The sequence below is a fragment of the Pimephales promelas genome, chromosome 14, assembly GCF_988280905.1.
Source record: "Pimephales promelas chromosome 14, fPimPro1.hap1.1, whole genome shotgun sequence".
NCBI classification, from domain to species: domain Eukaryota; kingdom Metazoa; phylum Chordata; class Actinopteri; order Cypriniformes; family Leuciscidae; genus Pimephales; species Pimephales promelas.
The window spans coordinates 11,067,146-11,086,552 of NC_142782.1; the positions used below are offsets into that span (position 1 = coordinate 11,067,146).

A 19,407-nucleotide genomic window follows, 5' to 3' on the forward strand; every position below is an offset into this window, starting at 1 on the left:
GTTTCAAAGCAGCTTTATATTAATACATTGTGACGTGATTCTTCAGAAATCATTCTAATATTTTTACTATTATCAATGCCGAAAACAGTTGTGCTGCTTAATATTTGTGTGGAAACCATGATATATATATATTTTTTCAGGATTCCATGATAAAAGTTAAAAAGAACAGCATTTATTTGAAATAGAAATCTTTTTTAACATTATAAATGTCTTTACTGTCACTTTTGACCAATTTAATGCTTAAGTATTCATCTTAAAAATCTTACTGACCCCAAACATTTGAACAATAGTGTATGTTTATATAAAAAAATGGACACACAGTGACTTACCAGTATGTATGTTGAGTTTGTGTCAGTATTGTTGAGCACAGAAAGTGCTCTGATCTGAATCCTCAATGCTGATGGAGCATCAATGAACACGCGACAGCTCTGAGTGTTAGAGGGCGAGATGGCTGGACTCTTGATCGGATTCTCAATGAGCCCGGACGGAGAGAACATCTGAACGTCACACTCTTGAAGGAAGATATGTATTGTCTTTCAGATTATTTCATTTTGGCTTAATCTACACATCTACACAATCTACATTTTTATTGTTCACCCATTAATGAAAATTCTGTCATCATTTACTCAACATGTCTCATCAGTCACATTAACTAACTATTAACTATGACTTTTGCCTCAATAAACTCCTAATTACTGCTTATTTATAGTTAGTAAAGTAGTTAATGCGTAACTAAACACTAAACCAACTTTTTTAGTTAATGATCTGTAAGAATGGATCTTTATTTATACCAGTCATTGATTCGAGTAACTTTTTTGACATTTGTGTATAAAGTGATTGATAGAGTGTTTTAGCATCTATTTCGTCCCCTCTATCTCCGCTGGAGTCTGCCCACTTTTTCAGCATTTTTCAAATATTGCCAGTGGGTGGAGTTAGGCTCTGACCAGGGGTTTAATTACCCTTTAAGTTCAGGTATTGGGTAGGATTAAAGAATGTATATGGTTTTGCAGAATAAGGCATTCATATGTGCTTTTTAAGTACTAATAAAAACAGCCAATATCCTAGTAATATGCATGCTAATAAGCAACTAGTTAAAGGGTTAGTTCACCCAAAAATGAAAATTAAATCATTAATTACTCACCCCCATGCTGTACCAACCCCGTAAGACCTTCGTTCATCTTCGGAACACAAATGAAGATATTTTTGATTAAATCTGAAAGCTGTATACCACATGGACTTCCGGGAGTGGCTCAACTATACGTTTATCAAGCGACGAGAATACTTTTTGTGCGAAAAAGCAAACAAAAATAACGACTTTATTCGACTTTTCCTTTTCTTCCTTGTTGGCCTGAAACGAGACTTTCTTAGATTTCCACGACGCATGCGTGAGAATTGCGATCTCCTTACACTACTTCAGTTCAGTTCTCGCGCATGCGTCGTGGAAATCGTATGGAAGTCTCGTTTCAGGCCAACAAGGAAGAAAAGGAAAAGTCGAATAAAGTCGTTATTTTTGTTTGTTTTTTCGCACAAAAAGTATTCTCGTCGCTTGATAAACTTATAGTTGAGCCACTGTAGTCACATGGAATATTTAAACATTTTCTTCATTGACTTTCTGGGCCGTCAAGAGCCAGTCCCGGAAGTCTATGTGGTAGTTATACAGCTCTCAAATTTAATCAAAAATATCTTCATTTGTGTTCCGAAGATGAACGAAGGTCTTACGGGGTTGGTACAGCATGGGGGTGAGTAATTAATGACTTAATTTTCATTTTTGGGTGAACTAACCCTTTAATAGTAAGAAATGGACCCTAAACTAAAGTGTTACCGTCCAAACTCACTTCTGTAGAACAACTTTTGTTGTATGCAAAAGAGCAGCTTGGACATTCTGCTTGATACACAACCGATCAAAAGTATCATCTGTGGCGATTGGTCCACCACTGATCTCCTCCGTCAATGGATCTTTCTCAGGGTGGAAAGACTGTGTGATGGAACCACCTCTGAGGTCATTCCAAGCAGTAACCAGATCAAGTCTGGTGCTCCCCAAGTCTACCAATACGGTATCGCTTCCTTTTACAGTACAGTACTTACAGTGTACTTACCTAGAAAATATTGGCTAATATAAGTTAAGTACATGGGTTAGGACCTAGTTATTACCCAGTAATTGTAATTACTATAATAAGTACATAGTATCTACATGGGTAACAGGACTGTAAAAGGAAGCGTTACCACCAATTCCTAGTCTGATGGTCCCAGAGGTCCACGATGCTTCCGTTAATGGCCACTGCTATTCTGTCTATGTGGGCCACACACTTGAGGTGGCAGCGTCCGCTTTAGAATGCTCAATATTCATCTGCTTTGTGTTTAGAATGACGCTTGTCTGATAACTTTGTGTATTTCTGTCTGGGAGAAGAGAGTGATGTTTAATGTCTTTTAATGATGTTTAATGTTTAATGTCTTAACACATTGTTCAAAAAAAGAATGCTCTATATTCCCTGTCACAGCCATAGAGGCCATTCATGAACTTCATATGCTTCATATCATGGTAACGGAGGCTGTCTCTGAACACTCTGTCATGGCTATTAAGGCTATTCAGGTCTCTGCTCCACCATGGCCTCCTTACTTCCCAGAGTCTTCTGATCTGCTGTGGTGCCTTGTGGTCAACTCCTCTGTCGGCTCTGTCTTGATGGTTCCCAACTCTACTGGCTCCACCATGGCTTCCTCATCCCCCTTGGACTTGTTCACTACTCCACGTTACATGGTCTCGTCCACTGCTCCACAGCCCAGCCAAGCCCACTACTGCTCCTCAGTCCAAGCCAACTTATATATGATGTTCACGTATTTTATTTTGAAGTTCTCATAGGCTGCATCCGAAAGCTGAAAAATGCTTCAAGGTAGGAAGAAATCAAGGTAAGTCCGAATCCAAAGTTAGCTTCACTTCCTGCCTCCTGAGATACCTTCATCAGGTCAAATTTTGATGGCAGGATTGTATCGTTTCCTGCCTTTGATTATCACACAATCCTGAACTTTGCATTCTATGCCAGTTGAGCTAAGAAATAACTTTTGCTGTCCTTTCTAGCAAAAACATTACTATTGTAGTAATTAAATATCCGCTTAAGTTTTCACCAAAGCTCTATTTTGCTGTAGATCATTAAACTGTTACACTGCCTCACAAGAAGTTTCCTGAGGTACCTTCATTCGCAAATGCTGCCGATAAGGCAACAACAGAGCCCGTCTAACGGAGAGCCTTGGCACTTCCTATTAGCCCCGTTGTGCATCACCTTGGTTGCAGTTCCATTAGAATTCCACTGGAGGTGATCGCGGGCGAGTGCAGAATGAATGGGAGTCTATGGGGCTAAACGGCTAAATGTGTCTCTTTCACCTGCTTGTCGTTAAATTAACATAGATTTTATTGTTGATTCCGCAAGTTCAATATAGATTATAGGCCAAAAGTAGAATGAACGAGTACTTATGTCCTTTTGATTTCTTACAGGTTAGGCCATTGTTGGCCGGAACACGCTAGCATTCTGCTATTGTGTGATATCATCACATTTTTGAACGGATTTTTAGAACAGATAAGTGAACTTAAAAATGCAATTTTCAGCTGAGTGTATTTTCTTAGCCCTCCCTTTTGAATGCAACTTTCAAATTACTTGACAAAAAAATTACATCCTGAGAAAAGTGGATTTCTGGGGATGAAACCCCATTGACTCCCATTCATTCTGCACTCGACCGCGAGCGATGACGTTTTACAAGTCCACAAGAACACAAGTACAGACAAGAAGGCATATTGAGAAACGGCCAAGATGTAAACAACACTGGTCCAGAAGCACTTCCTGTTTCAGTTTTTTAACACTACATAAAAGCTGGAATAAAATACAACCAACAGAACATTTAAAACTGAATCAAAAAGTTAAACAAACATCTTTAAGATGTTTTCTTTACATGTGAAATAAAGAAAACAGTTACAAACTGAAACAGGAAGTGTTTCTGGACCAGTGTTGTTTACATCTTGTGAAATGGTCAATATAGCCCTCATTTTTTCATTGTTCCTTATCTAGCTTTGACTTTGTACCCGCTGTTGGTGAGTTTTGTCAAGTTCTGTTCATGTCCAGTTTAAGGCCCCTGTGTTAGTTGTTTTTTTTTTGTATCAAGTTTATCATTTTTCAATAAAACTGCACTTGGGTTGGTATCTACTCGCCTTCAGTGGACCCCTGATTCAGCTGAATAGAAAGTTCATTAGAACAGGATTTATTTGTATAACTCCTTAAAGGTGCCAGAGAAAAAAGGAAGCCATTTTTGTTATGACATGAGAGTAAATGACGACAGATTTTTTGGATGTACTTTTTACAATAACATCTATAAATTACATTTGATGAATATATGAACATAATTATTGAACATAATTCATCAAATATGCTATATTTGTAATAACTCACCCCAATGAGGGCTTTTTTTGTTCTTTAAACTCTGATAAAATAGTACCACTCCGTTTCCAGGGGTCAGGCGGCTCTGACGCACCAAAAGAACATTTGATCGTGATTTCAGCGTTTTACCAGTCGTCCTCTCACAGAGGCGCATCAGGATGAGTCTATCATACAGGGCGATATTCTCCCCTGAAAATTTACACAAAAATACACACAATTAACCATACTAGTACTGCATCAGATTCCCATGTCTGTACTCAATTTAACCTCAGTACTTACTTTGCCGGCAATTAAGAGTGCTGGATACTATTTTGATTTGAATAACCTCATCAAGAGGTCGGCCAATAGCAAATATACACCTCGTCTGAGTGACATTGCGTAGATCAATAGTTCCTGAGTCTTGAAGGAGAAGTTGCCCACAGAAACCTGAAACCAGAATAGATGATTTATTCCTCACAGCTTTTTAAAATCTTTCCTTCAGTCTATTCACATAACAATCCATAAAATTAAAGAGCCAAACAGGAAATACTCTTAATATACATTTATAAATCCTAAATATAAAATTATAATTCTGAATATTTAAATGTAAACATGTATATGTACATTTTGTCTGAATTTATAGGTCCCAATATATATAAATGTATATGCAATTATAAGTAGTACATGTAGTTCATTAATATTACTCAGTACTTATTTGTGTAATTATAGTGACAATGTTGCCTTAAAATTATTTAATGTTGCCTTATTTATTATCAAATATTACAGACTTTAGGAATTTGTAAAAAAAAAAAAGAATTGTACAATATGTCCCTTTAGACACTGACAGACTGACAGTCTTATATGGACCTATAGACACTAGCCACCTAACTGGTCTGTGGTGGTTCTGTTGGCATGCTCATGGTGCTTTCCATCAAGTCCACCGTAGGTACAATGGCTGAAAAACTCTTCTTCATCTTCTTAATTTGGACAGCCGGACCTATTGTGGTTCTCGTGTGCACTTTTGGAGTTCCCCACATCCCATCTCCTCTCTGGTGCTCTGATTGGATGTGAGTGCCTTTGGGCTGGGCTGAAGAACAGTCAGGGCTATAGCAGGCCTGGATGGTGATGGGTTTTGGCAAGTGGAGGCAAAGAAAGGGACTAACAGGAAGAGGACTGGATGGGCCCATACAGGACACGGTCCGAGACTGGATCCCATAACCACATGAGACAGAACACTGTATGAAAGAGCAGAAGGAAAATGAGGGATGGAGGAGCATTGACTTTATGTTTAGATTATTCTAGAATATCCAAACCCCACATCCATAAAATGGGACTTTGGCAGTGGATTGTTAGAGCCCTATCATACACCCGGAGCAATGCCGTGCCAGGCATGGCGCAAGTGTTTTTTTTGCTAGTTTCAGCCCGACGCAGTTATCATTTTTACAATAGCAAATGTGAGCCCATGGGCTGCTAGTCTGAAAATGAGGTGTGTTCGGGCACATTTTTTGGTGTGTTCCTCTATTTTGAGGCAACTGAAATAGACTGTTTTTATTTCTTGTTATTTAAAGAGCATGTTAATATGCACCTATAGGCGGGTCCACAATGCGCGTACACTTTGTCCCATAGATAGCTTTAACTTTGCGCACAAACAGATCCATTTCCTCGCTACAGAAGCGTTCAGTTTTTTCGCTTGCATATTCGGCCATGAAAATAATAATTGCAAATCTGCCATGGCACAAGTGCAACTGGCTTTTAAAGGGAATGGTAGGTTCCCTTTAAAACAGTTTATTGCACCCAAAACATACCCATGAATCATTAAGTGAATAGGGACCCGGACAACCCTTTTAGATCATGCACCGGGCGCTCCGACCATTTTTTCCTGCTGTTAAACTAGCAAAAGTGGATTCGGACACAACCTAAGTCCACTTGTACCGTGCGCTTTAGGCCATGCGCTTAGGTCGTTAAAATAGGGCCCTTAGAATATGCAGTTTGGATGATAGTTGTGTTGGCACATTACCTCACTCCACTTGTGCACATCCCAGTGGAAAGAACAGACTTGAGTGAAGCATGGTGCAGTGACAGGAGGCTTGTTTCCTAACACACACCGCTCCTCCTCCACGATCCTCTCTACACCCCTCTCATACTGAACACACTGCACACTCCTCACAGCTACGCCCATCCCGCAAGACGCCGAACATTCGCTCTGCTCTCCCACCTGCCACCTACAGAATCATTTCATGAATCAATCCTAATAATATATAAGAAATCAACTGGTTTTGCTTCAATATTGAGCAATAAGTGGTGACCCAACCACAGATGTGGTGACCCAACCACAGATAACCACAGATATAAAACAAAAACCATGATAAAACTTGTTCATTACTTGAAATAAAATACACTTTAACTGAAATAAAATAAAATATAAAAAGACAAACTAAATGAAATGAGAATGTGTTGCCTTGCATATCAGTAAAACTAAATAAACTAAATAAACAAACAAATTTTGATATTTTCTGTTTTTAGTCTTGGATGTAAAAAAAAAACTATACAGATATATATATATATATATATATATATATATATATATATATATATACACACATTTTTTTTTTTTTTTTTTTTTTAGAAAAATAAAAGTGTCATAAATGAACAAAAAGGGACTGCATAGGCTTTTGGTTCTGAAACATGGGGCCGGGGGCCTCAGCACACTAAAGTTATTTAAAATAAAACAAATGCAGCTAAAACAGCTCACAACAATCAAGATAGAAACTTACCTATTTCTTATTTTAATTTGAAAAGCTTATTTAAATCTAGTCATGGAATTTTTTTAAATCATGCAAATCTCAATATATATGTAAATTATTCGGTGTTTAGCTGGTTAAGGATGAGTGCTACCAGAATGGTGTGTCGATTAGAACACAGGAATGAGTCCAGAAGTTACTTCTCAGTTAATTTATTGCCATTTGCTTTCTTTCTTGGTTCTCCCATTTCTTTCATATGACTTTACAATTGCTGCATATTGCTGTAAAGTCATAGACGCAGCAAACACATGCAGCAAGCAGAGGAGCAAACAGTCAGCACAAAGAGAAACACACTAGTGAGGGTGATTGGTAAGGTAATTATCCTCAGGTGAAGGAAGCTCAAGGAAGTGGGCGTGTCTCCCAATACAATGACTAATTGGGATTTCCAACAGCCGCCCCCAAATATGACAACATATTTGTCCTAAGAAATCCCACTCATACAGTAGGATCAATGGGAAAGGCCGGAAGAACGATTAATCGGCTAACTGGACGGATAAATTATTTAACATTTATGACGATCCCAGCCACTCGAATGTAGCCATCAGAACTTGGCAGGACATTAGAGACTGTCCCTATAGGCCAGGAACTACAAGGGAGCTGAGGATCCATCAAGATGACCACAACAGAAGTTGAGATAGAGGGACCATCTGCTTTCCATTTCTGACGGGACTGAAGGCTTGGGAGATAATCCTTGATAAAGCTAACCCAGAACCTGTCAGCAAGGATTTGACTGTGTCTCCACTTCCTATGGGTCAAGAGCTCAGAGTCAACATACATTACTTGTGGAAGGGACGCGTCTCGCCGCCCCATCAGAAGAATATTTGGCGTTATCAAATCCGTGTCCGAGATGTTCAATGACACGTAGCCAAGGGGTTTTGATGGCTCCGGTAGTTCGTCAAAAGGCTCGGACAGTTCGTCGGAAGGCCTCACTGCAGGCTTCAGAGGTTCGGCTGCAGGCTTCACTGAAGGCTTGACAGGAGGCTTTGCGGGTTCAGCTGCAGGCTTCACAGGAGGCTTGGCAGGAGTCTTTGCGGGTTCGGCTGCAGGCGGCTCGGGTAGTTTGTCAAAGGGCTCGGACAGTTCGTCAGAAGGCCTCACTGCAGGCTTGACAGGACGCTTTGCGGGTTTGACTGCTGGTGGCTCGGGCAGTTCGTCGGAAGGCTTTGGTAGTTCGTCGGAAGGCCTCACTGCAGGCTTTGCGTGTTCGACTGCAGGCTTGGCAGGAGGCTCATGCAATAAGGGGGAATTTTTGACTCTGAGCAAAGGAGTGGCATATCTCTCTATTCCATTAATCTCATGACGCTCGGTTTGTTGCTCCAGGCACTCAAAGGCTTGCTGATCCTGCTTGGACCTAATAACAGCTTTAGAATTCTTAGAATATGGAAATACGTCGATCTGCCACAATCGTTCCACATCCCTCTGTAACTGGTCTTTGTCAAGCGAAGTAAGAAGACACCGGGTATCAGAACTGGATTCTTGCACCAGAGAGGTCGGACCATGCAACGTCCATCCTAAGCAAGTGTGCAGGGCAACTGGACTTCCAGGGGGGCCAAATCTCACACATTCCGTAGAGCACAAGAGATGAGAATGGTCTGCACCCACCAACAGCAATGGTCTGATCTTATGGAACTCCTGCAACGGCAAGCCTTGGGGGTGCTGATAACGTCTCTGCAGAGTGGTGATCGGGTAAGTCTGCTCAGGTAGATCTAGTTGCTTAGCAGTGAAAGCATCTTTGATTTCATATTTCTTCTGATGTTGGGAAGCTGATGAAATTGAAAATGACACTGTAGCACCCACAATTTTCTCTGTGCCTTGTCTGATTGTGCGCAAGATTAAGGTCTCCGCCGCCCCATTGAGGCCCAAACCCTCCGCAGCAGATGACAGAAGCATGGTTCTTTCTGAACCGTCATCCAGAATGGCATAGGTCTCCAGAGATTTCCCGTTATGAGTCAAGACAACTCTTACCACTTTAAGGAGTACAGAATTGAATCCACTGGGCCTCCTCAGATAGAGAATTTGTTGCTCACTTTTACGAGTATTCACTTCATGCAGGATTCCTAAATGCCGACCTTTGCATTGGGGGCACCCGTTCTTTAAGTTGCAGTTAGATGAACGATGGGAACGTCCACACCTCCAGCAGCGGCCATTGTCCGTAATCCACTTTTCCTTGGCGGCTGCATCAAATTCTCGAAATCCAGGACACCGACTAAGATGGTGAGCTTGACTGTCACAGAAAGCACAGGATGGGAATGCAGATTCACTAGAGAATTTCAAACGAGGATTAGTGCTTTGATTCTGGATGTGATCTCTAGCACTCTCTTCCTGACTTACACCCTGAAAGAAAGTGGCGGTGGAATGATCTCTGGCCAGTGGCCCTGTAACCCTCCGTGATGGCTCACTCACTTGAACAGCCAAACTTTGACATTCTGCTTCTTCCTCTAACCAGTTGGCAAAGTCTATCAGATTATACGGCACATCTGGTCTTAATAGTCGGGTTTGTCTGGCAAAACTAGCAACCTGGTCAGGGGGGAGCTTACTAAGCAGCTGATGGACATGAGACGCACAGGCCAGCTCCCTTGCACCTTCGCCATGACCCTAGGACTGAAGCATGCCTACCAAAGCTCTAATACGTACGGCAAACTGACTGAATCCTCGAGAATCTCCAGAACGAACATTTGGAAGGCTCTGGACAGAAGTAATTTATTTTAACACCAGATGTTGGGGTTGGCCGTACCTCTTCCGAAGAGCTTGTAAAGAAGTAGTGTAAGGCTGTGGATGATGAGCATAAGCGAGGGCAAGATGACGGGCTGAATCCAATTTCAAGTGATCAAGAAGAATATGATATTTATACTGCTCATTTTCCTCAAGTGGCAATAAGTTCTCCAGAGCCATATTTAGCATTGCAAACTCATGAGGGTCTTCTCTTCTAAAAAACGGAAATGAAGGCCTCTCATATGCTGACCTTCCGAGCTGAACAAGGGGCACTGATATATAGGATACAGGAACTGCTGACTGGGCTGGAAGACCGGAGTGACCAGTTGTCGTAGAATGAACCCTATGGGCAGAATGCACACAATCCGCAGGTGCTTCATGAGACTGGGACGCCGAGACTATGGGAATCATATCAGCAACAGAATGGCACTGAACATGTCTAGGGTCACTAGCTGGATACTCTTCTAGGTGCCTACCAGGATCGATTAGTGCTGGGCCCTGAGACAAATAGCGAGAACCACAAGCAGGCATGACTAGGGGATTAGTAGTAGAAGCCGTCACTCTAATAGATGGAGCTGGTAGAGGCCCGTGGGGAGCCTGAGGAGATTGTCGTGCGGCAGCTAGTGGATCCACATACTCTGAATGGATAGGTAAGGCATATGGCAGATCGGGAAAAGGATAAGGGAAATACGGAGGCCTAAATACTCCACCGTTTGGAACATAAGGCGGCAGCATCCATGGAGGGCATGAAGGGCCTGGAAAGTAGAAAGCGTTTCCTGGCATTTGACGATATTGGTGGACATCACTCCTTGCTAACTGAGGGTCACTGGGATAACATCCTTGATGACCAAAATCGTAGATTTGAGATAAGTCTTGATTGACACCTCGTGGCCGATTCAGGTAATGTGGAATCGGATTCGCATTCATAGGGTGTTGTGGAGTTAAGTTTCTCTGACAGGGAACTGATGGCTCAGGTAGTGCATGAACGTTTAGGCCTGGCTGCATGTCCATTGGTTCTCTACTAGATCGGGTAGGAAGCATAGAGGCCGGTGGAGGTGGAAGAGTGCTTGGTCCACTCAACCTTGATGGTGAGAGAGGAGGCAGGCTTTGTCTCTCTCCCTTATGTTGAAGCAGACATTCTCCTAGCTCCTGCACAAAGGATGCCCTAAAGTCCACTGATGGATCTCTCTGTTCTGTCCGTCTCTCAGGAGATGCAGCACGCAAGCTTTGTGAATCAGAAGTAAAGGAAGAACATTCACTTTGGTCCTGCATATTCTTCATCATTTCTCCCAAATTCATCAACATGCTTTTCATCTGTTTGACCTCCTCGGTCAGAGACTTCACATCAGTGTTTTCAGATGGTAGCAGGGCTTCTGGATTCACTCCTCCTTGTAACTGACCTCGAACATTTGTAGCAGAAGAGTGGGGATGTACCATTTCATAATCCTGATGCCACACCGGAGGCCTCACACGCCTAGTTGAACACTTCAGTTTCCCTGGGTTATCTTCTGACTCCATTCCAGCAGCCTCTCCGGCTCGAAGGACCATGTAAATTATTCGGTGTTTAGCTGGTTAAGGATGAGTGCTACCAGAATGGTGTGTCGATTAGAACACAGGAATGAGTCCAGAAGTTACTTCTCAGTTAATTTATTGCCATTTGCTTTCTTTCTTGGTTCTCCCATTTCTTTCATATGACTTTACAATTGCTGCATATTGCTGTAAAGTCATAGACGCAGTAAACACATGCAGCAAGCAGAGGAGCAAACAGTCAGCACAAAGAGAAACACACTAGTGAGGGTGATTGGTAAGGTAATTATCCTCAGGTGAAGGAAGCTCAAGGAAGTGGGCGTGTCTCCCAATACAATGACTAATTGGGATTTCCAACAATATATTTTTTTTAAATTATGTGAAGCTCTAAAATATTTTGTGTATTTTTTGTAAATTATTTAGATAATTCACTGCTAATAAAAATGTACTAATAATTTACCATTTGCAGATAAAAAAAAAAAAAAAAAAAAAAAACGCCTGATCACAAAAGACTGGAAAGTCATGGAAACTCATAGCTTATAAAGAGTGAACATTTTTAATCTATTATTATTTCATTTTAGTATTGCCTTTCCTAGATTGTGCGGCACAACAATGTTTGAAACTGTACATTGTCACAATTTACATCCCTCGTTAGGTTTTTTTTCTGTATTTTTACTGTTCATTTTATATAAATTACACAGTATTTCTACATTGTCTAAATTTCAATGATGACATTCTCGTTCAAATATACCCCCCCCCCCCCCTTTTTTTTTGTCTGGAAATAACAATGACTAGTTGTAATGTGTATAAACAAGAAGTCAAAACTGTCTGTCTCTTCATGTTCAGTAGATATGAGCTGTGTACAGTCTGTGGTGGTTTACCTGGCAGGACAGATTTCAGTATTACACTCCACTACCTCTGAAGGTCTGGGCACAGACTGACAAGAAGACTCTCCCACCACCAAATCCCTGTTTCCGACTCCTCCCTCCACCCTCTGGGAACAGTACAGGACTCTCTTCGCTAAACCACCTCCACAAGACACACTGCACGGTCCCTGTATGTAGCGCCAACTGATAGAGAAAGACAGTGCTCATCATGCGTGAATGTATAAAAGAAAGTCTAGAAACCAAAAGTAGAGTTTAAGCAATGCTTACACATTAGGACATTTTGATGGGCCACATGGCTGGGTGTACAGCTCTGGTTTACTGGTGCGATCACAAAGGAACTCTGGGACTTCTAGACGGGATTGGTGATCCACACAGGAGAACCAAACCTGCTGAGATCCTGTGTAAATAAGTAATATGCACAATTATGCACAGACAATCACAAATGAGTTTTGTCCTAATGTCACCATGTGCATTCAGTTGTTTTCTTTACCGTTGCCACAGGTTTTGGAGCACTGGCCAATCACAGGACTCCAAACATAAACTGGAACCATTGTGGAACGGGGCATTACACGAGAGTCTGTACGGGTCAGCTCGGTCTTGAAGACATTTCAGAACAGAGTACATATCATGTTCAATATACACAGGTTGGTAAGATGTTTGTTTTGTTTGTTAAAAGTCTCTTATGCTCATCAAATCCATAAATATTTAATTTTTAAAAATACAGTAAAAAGAGTAATATCGTGAAATATTAAAATAACTGTTTTCTGTTTTAATATATTTTCAAATGTAATTTGTTCCTGTGATAGCGAATTATTTTCAGAATCATTACTCCAGTCTTTAGTGTCACATGATCCTTCAGAAATCATTCTAATATGCTGATTTGCTGCCCAAGAAACATTTCTTATTATTATCACAGTTGAAATCAGCTGTGCTGCTTAATATTTTTGTGAAAATGTTGATGTGTTTTTTTTTTTCTCAAGAATTTTGGATGAATGGAAAGTTCAAAAGAACAGCATTTATTTAAAATATAAATCTTTTCTGACATAAATGTCTAGTAGTTAAGTAGTGTAAATATGATACAATATTCTATCAGTATTTCTATACATTTTATTTACTAGACATACATTTTTATACAAAACTTAGTTCTAATCTGATCGGCTAAGTGGCGTTTCAAGTGATATTTAGAATAACAGAGAGAGATGCTTCATTGTTTGGAATGTAACTTGTTTGGATGCGGAGCAGATATGTGTCATTTTGCCAGGAGATAAGACTGCATGTTTTTATTATTAATTACAAAATTATTATTCTGAGCATTATCTCTCTCACCATATAGTGAAGAGCAGGATATAGAAAACGTGAAATGTACTGTAGACTGACTACAAAACACCTTGAGCAAATATCTGCTGCTCCTCTCACAGCTGTTCCAGTCCATGTGTTGCTTGGTGACATGCAAAGCTTAATGCTTTGACTTCTTTTAAAACAATGTTTCTTGGCAAAGAAAATTATACAAAATAATTGGCCATTTGTTTTACACATAAGTTAACTTACCTGATATGGACTCGTTAAATCGCTTAGGATATTGATAATATTAACTTAACTAAATAAATAACTGCAATATCACCTGAAATCGTGCTGATATTCAGTACAGCAGTACTAGTTTGTGTAATACTGCTTAATTATAACTTGATGTCAAACAATACAAGCTGACGCTAAATTTATTTTGTAACACAATACCTCTTTTTGGCTATCCCAGCCGACAGGACAAACGTCCACCACACAGGGAACGTGTTCTGGGGGCTTGGGTTCAGAGCACAAATTTTGGTCAACCTCAGAATCAGATCCACGATGGGAGCGGACACACAACACCATTCTCTGGGCCTCCCCGGGTCCACACACGGCCGAGCACTCACCAGGCTCAGACACCTGCCATCTACAACACACACACACATACATATGAATATACACACAAACTGCCAGAATGACTCAGTACAGACTCCAAACTATTCTATACAGTTGTCATTAGATCATGGTGAACATTAAATCTAAATGGTCCAAATACCAGCATTATTTGGTATTATTGATATACTAGTATGCATATTTCAATACAATTTTTAATAGGTTTTTATATTTAGTTTATTTATTTGCAGTTAATTTAGGTCTTCAACCTAAACTCCTTTGGCAACTAGTTTTTTTTTTCAGTTAATGTTTATTTTATTTCAAATAATGAAAATGTTTTTATGTGGTTTAGTTTTAGCCAACTATAATAACTTTGACCTATACTTCTTTATACATTTTCTTGACTCATATTGAAGGATTTCTCTGTGGATTACAATTAAATTTTTGTAATCTCTGTAATCTGACTTGCTCAAACTTTAATTTGCTAATTCATTTCAATCTTACACACTTTGGCACATTACCTGGCAGGACAGATTTGGGAATTGCAGGTTTCAGTTCTTGGTGGTTTAGGGTCAAGCGTACAGTCAGAGTCAGGCAGCTCCACTTTCACCGTACCCTGTTTCTGAAAACACGTCACAGAGCGCACTCGCTCTCCCACTCCACAGGGGGCGCTGCAGGGTCCAAACTCACCTAACTCCCAGCTACAACAGATACACAAATTAACCTCCTGTATTCAAAAACCATGTCCAAAATTAAAATAAAATAAAAATAAAAACTTTCAGCCCTTGCGTTTTTCCTTCAAGTTCACATTTTTATGTTATAAATGTAAAATAAATCTTTTCAGCAAATATTGACTTATATCTTAAGATGACTTATATCTTACTAAGATTTTATATAGTAGCCTATCTCCCGGTTACTCTTTCCCCTGGTTTCATAGACAAGGCTTTAAGCCTAGTCCCTGAAATGAGTGTTTGAGCTGTTTTAAAAAGCAACTTGCACTGACATAACTTAGACATGTCAGTGCTATTGTTTTGTCTCAAGATGCACACCAGTAATGTTTATTTTTCAGTAAGGCACGTTTATAAAAGTGTTATAGAAATGTTCTCATTGAACTAAGGCCTAACCCAGATAGCAAACTGACATTGAATCAATGTGGAAACGACGTCTCTCATGACATTGAAACAATGTTGATTTGCTCATCGAATTAACGTTGAACCAACGTCAGACGCGGCATTCTTCAAAGCTAAATGAAATCGAAAATTGGTTTGCTTTCATAACGTTGAAACAACGCGTTGATTTCAAGTTGATTTTCCGTTAGTTTTGAAAGAATGACGCATCTGACGTTGGTTCAACGTTAATTCGATGAGCAAAACAATGTCAGATCAACGTTGTTTCAATGTCATATTTCCACGTTGATTCAATGTCAGTTTGCTATCTGGGAATCCTGGCTTAATCTAAGCCCTGTCTGTGAAACAGGCCTTTATTATGTACAGAAATGGGCCACAGTGAATTTAGACAGATTTTGTTTTCAGACAGTTGAATATAACTTTCAACATGGCCAGCAGCCATATCACCCTGTAGCCAAAACTGGTTGCCCACTGGCACTGAAGCTAAGCAGGGCTGAGTCTGGTTACTACCTGGATGGGAGACCTTCTGAGAAAGCCAGGTTGCTGCTGGAAGAGGTGTTGGTGAGGCCAGTAGGGGGTGCTCACCCTGTGGTCTGTGTGGGTCCTAATGCCCCAGTATAGTAATGGAGACACTATACTGTCAAAGAGCACTGTCCTTCGGATGAGACGTTAAACCGAGGTCCTGACTCTCTGTGGTCATTAAAAATCTCATTAAAAATCCCAATTTGCCCAGTGGCCTCTGTCCATCGTGGCCTCCTAATCATCCCCAAATATACCAATTGGCTTCATCACTGTCTCCTCTCCACCAGTAAGCTGGTGTGTGGTGGGCGTTCTGGTGCACTATGGCAGCCGTCGCATCATCCAGGTGGATGCTGTACATTGGTAGTGGTTGAGGAGATTCCTCCTCTCTATGTAAAGCGCTTTAAGTGCAGAGAAAAGCGCTATATAAAATGTAATGAATTATTATTATTATTAATTAATAAAGTCCAGTATAAACGTTACTGACGCTCGTCAACGACAGTTGTCACAGTTGCAAGGCAACAAGAGGAATCCTCTGTAGGATAGACTGTCCCATTTAACAACCCTCGGTCTGACCTTTGCGGCCTTCGAACGATGCAGCCTCTAAATTGGGACACTGCTGAAGTCTACATTAAGTGGTTCATGTTCAGAGTCGTTTCCTTTTTGTTCTTTGCCAAGATAAATGAAAAAAAAATTCTTTGAAATTTTTATGAAATTTCCTGGTATGTTTGAATGGCCACTTGGCAAATGGCAAAACTATGAACCTGAAAACTGAAACGCACCTGGGTGGGCAGTTTGGCAGAAAGCAGGGCTGCAGCAGATCTGGTGTTTGAGGGGATGAACAGAGCTTATCTTCCAGGTGCTCGAATGTGACCACATCTACACATTGCTGACTGATTTTCTGGATGCCTACAAAAGCATTTATAAATGGTTTATACATATACTTGGTATAAATAAAGTTTAAAAAAAAAAACAATATATGGTTCGGTACATATGTATTTATATATCATGTTTATGTGCTGTAAATGTAAATATCCAATCCAATGTCTAAATTATTCATATTTATTGTCAACATTTGATGTATACTTTTCTTTCATGCATTTTATGTAACATATAATTTATGTATATATAAAGAGAGTGAGAGAGAGAGAGAGAGAGAGAGAGAGAGAGAGAGAGAGAGAGAGAGAGAGAGAGAGAGAGAGAGAGAGAGAGAGAGAGAGAGAGAGAGAGAGAGAATTTAACTAAAAACAATGTATTTATATAAGATCATTAATAATAATAATACAAATTATAGTTATTTAGGATTAGGATTTAGGATTTATATATATACCAAAAAACTTGTGTATGACTCATTAAAAGAAATTTCACAAAACAGTTCATTCAAATAGTTGTACAAATGTATTTTTACAGTTTGTGCAAAAAAAAAAAATCATTGTGTTTCTGCATCTGTGTTTGTGAGCACAAATCAGTGCAGAATCTAAACAAAGTTTTACCAAGGATAGCCCACAGCCCTAGTTATAATTTGTTTAGTTGAGATGTATATGAAGTTAACAAAACTGGTCATATTTAATATATTTGTGTGTTCAGTTGATATATTAATATATTTGTGTGTTTAGTTGATGAGTTGAAGTACTCGACTAAGGATCGCACTTAGAAGCCCCAAACAACTCTGACATTTTGAGAAAAGGCCAATGAGTATTGGCGAGTGGAATTTTCATATGCCACTCCCCCGAACATATGGGTATAAGAGGAGATGCCGTGCATGAGTTGAGTGGGTGTCAATTCCATTCATCTCAACTTGCTGGTGTTATGGTCTCTCTGCCCCATGCACAGATAAGTGAGAGCTCCCCTGGGCACTTCAGTAATTAAAAGAGCAAGGTTTCCTCTAAAAGACCAAAGCACTGGTGAAGGGCATTGTTTTAAAGGGTCATGAAACCCCAAAACATATTTTTTGAGATGTGAACAGATATGTACAGGCTGCATATCACTGAAAACACTCAAAGCGCTTGTAAATTTTACCAATTTATTTATGCAGGGCCACACAGCCACGCCGCAAAACACAGCCATCTGGTTGAACTGTCCCAGACTCCCATCAAGGGCCTGTAAGTTTACTTCCACAATGCCGAAGACAATGCTGCTGGACAGGCTGTATCAGCCCTGCATGCCATGACTATCTTGCAGGTCCATCAGGCCAAGCACTAAAAGAACTACATGAGGGTAGCTCTGTCTCTTTGGTGCCAGAGCTTGGATGCGTGGTCAGCACTCCCCAACCTGTTACACAGGCTTAGATAGTCAGTCTTGGCTATGCGATTCAGTTCACCAGGTGCCTGCTAAGGTTCAGCTGCGTCCTTTTTACTTCGGTGGCAGGCAAAGAAGCTGAACGAAGGGTTTTGCAGCCCTTATTTTATAGTAAGAAAGGAGGCAGGTTACCACCAATCTTAGATCTTCGAGTTTTGAATTGGGCCCTGAACAAGCTGATGTTCAAGATGTTAAAACAAAAATGCATTTTGACATGCTTTTGCCCTTAAGATTCTATTGGTTGTGCCATATTGGTTCATACTTGGTTCTCAGTGCTCATGCTCCTCATGACAGCTCCTCGCTGGTGAATTCCCCTGAAGGACCTTCGGGACACAATTTGGCACCAGCGCTGAAGCATCTGGAACCTCCACATCTGGCCACTGGATGGGACACGGAAGACCTAAGTGATGATAATGACTAGCAGTCACAATCATCATTTAGGCCAGAGCTCCATCTATGAGGCGGCTCTATGCCTTGAAGTGGTGTCTGTTCGCGAACTGGTGTTATTCCTTAGGTGAAGACCCACATAGATGTGTAGTCGGGTTGGTACTTTCCTTCCTGTGGCCTCCATAGCGGCACTTTATGATGCAGTGGACGGAAACGTGACCTAATCTTCAGGTTCCTCAGAGGCGCCAGTATGTTAAACCCTCCAATGCTGTGCCTTATTCCTGTTGGGACTTCTCTGTAGTCTTGCTGGGCCAACAGAGAGCTCCCTATGAGCCCCTGGAGTCAGTTGAGTTGAATACCCTCTCTTTGGGGCCGTTTACACGTGGCCACTTCATGCGTTTTCTGTGATCGGATAGCTATCCGATCGTGAAAAGACCAGGTGTAAATGCCCCCTGAAACGCATTTGAGATGGATTTGAATCCGATCGCTCAAGCCATATCAGAAGGTGGTCTGGGCCGCATTCCAGACGAAACTGGACGACAAGTGTAAATGCATCTGGTTGTTGAAACCACATATGTAATTTTTATTCCTCCCAAAAATGCTAAAAAATAAACGTGTGAGAGCATGTTATAGGCTATATGTTATGTTATTTTAGTCAGATATGACGACGCTACTGTGACACGCATCACCTCAGATGAGCAGCTGACCCTCTATTCATCAAGCCAACGCGCCGCAATCTATTGCAAATCAAAGTGAAAGTAAGACGCAGACAATTAACACTACCATTTTCATTAAAAGTAAAGAAACGAAATGATCTTACCAGGGCTGTTGCCGCTCTCTTATTGCTGCCTTT

General features: G+C 40.6%; 1 protein-coding gene across 1 annotated transcript in view; it reads right to left on the reverse strand.

Moving 5' to 3' along the window:
- Window positions 1–19,407, reverse strand: part of adamts13 (ADAM metallopeptidase with thrombospondin type 1 motif, 13) — a 45,691-nt gene that overhangs the window by 925 nt on the left and 25,359 nt on the right. The window contains exons 20-30 of the mRNA XM_089119389.1: window positions 16,652–16,778; window positions 14,745–14,924; window positions 14,062–14,257; window positions 12,818–12,923; window positions 12,595–12,724; window positions 12,322–12,510; window positions 6,418–6,622; window positions 5,290–5,635; window positions 4,701–4,847; window positions 4,434–4,610; window positions 330–511 (exon numbers count right to left, since the gene is read on the reverse strand). Coding sequence (XP_088975515.1) covers window positions 330–511; window positions 4,434–4,610; window positions 4,701–4,847; window positions 5,290–5,635; window positions 6,418–6,622; window positions 12,322–12,510; window positions 12,595–12,724; window positions 12,818–12,923; window positions 14,062–14,257; window positions 14,745–14,924; window positions 16,652–16,778 — 1,985 coding nt within the window. The remainder of the gene's footprint in view (window positions 1–329; window positions 512–4,433; window positions 4,611–4,700; window positions 4,848–5,289; window positions 5,636–6,417; window positions 6,623–12,321; window positions 12,511–12,594; window positions 12,725–12,817; window positions 12,924–14,061; window positions 14,258–14,744; window positions 14,925–16,651; window positions 16,779–19,407) is intronic.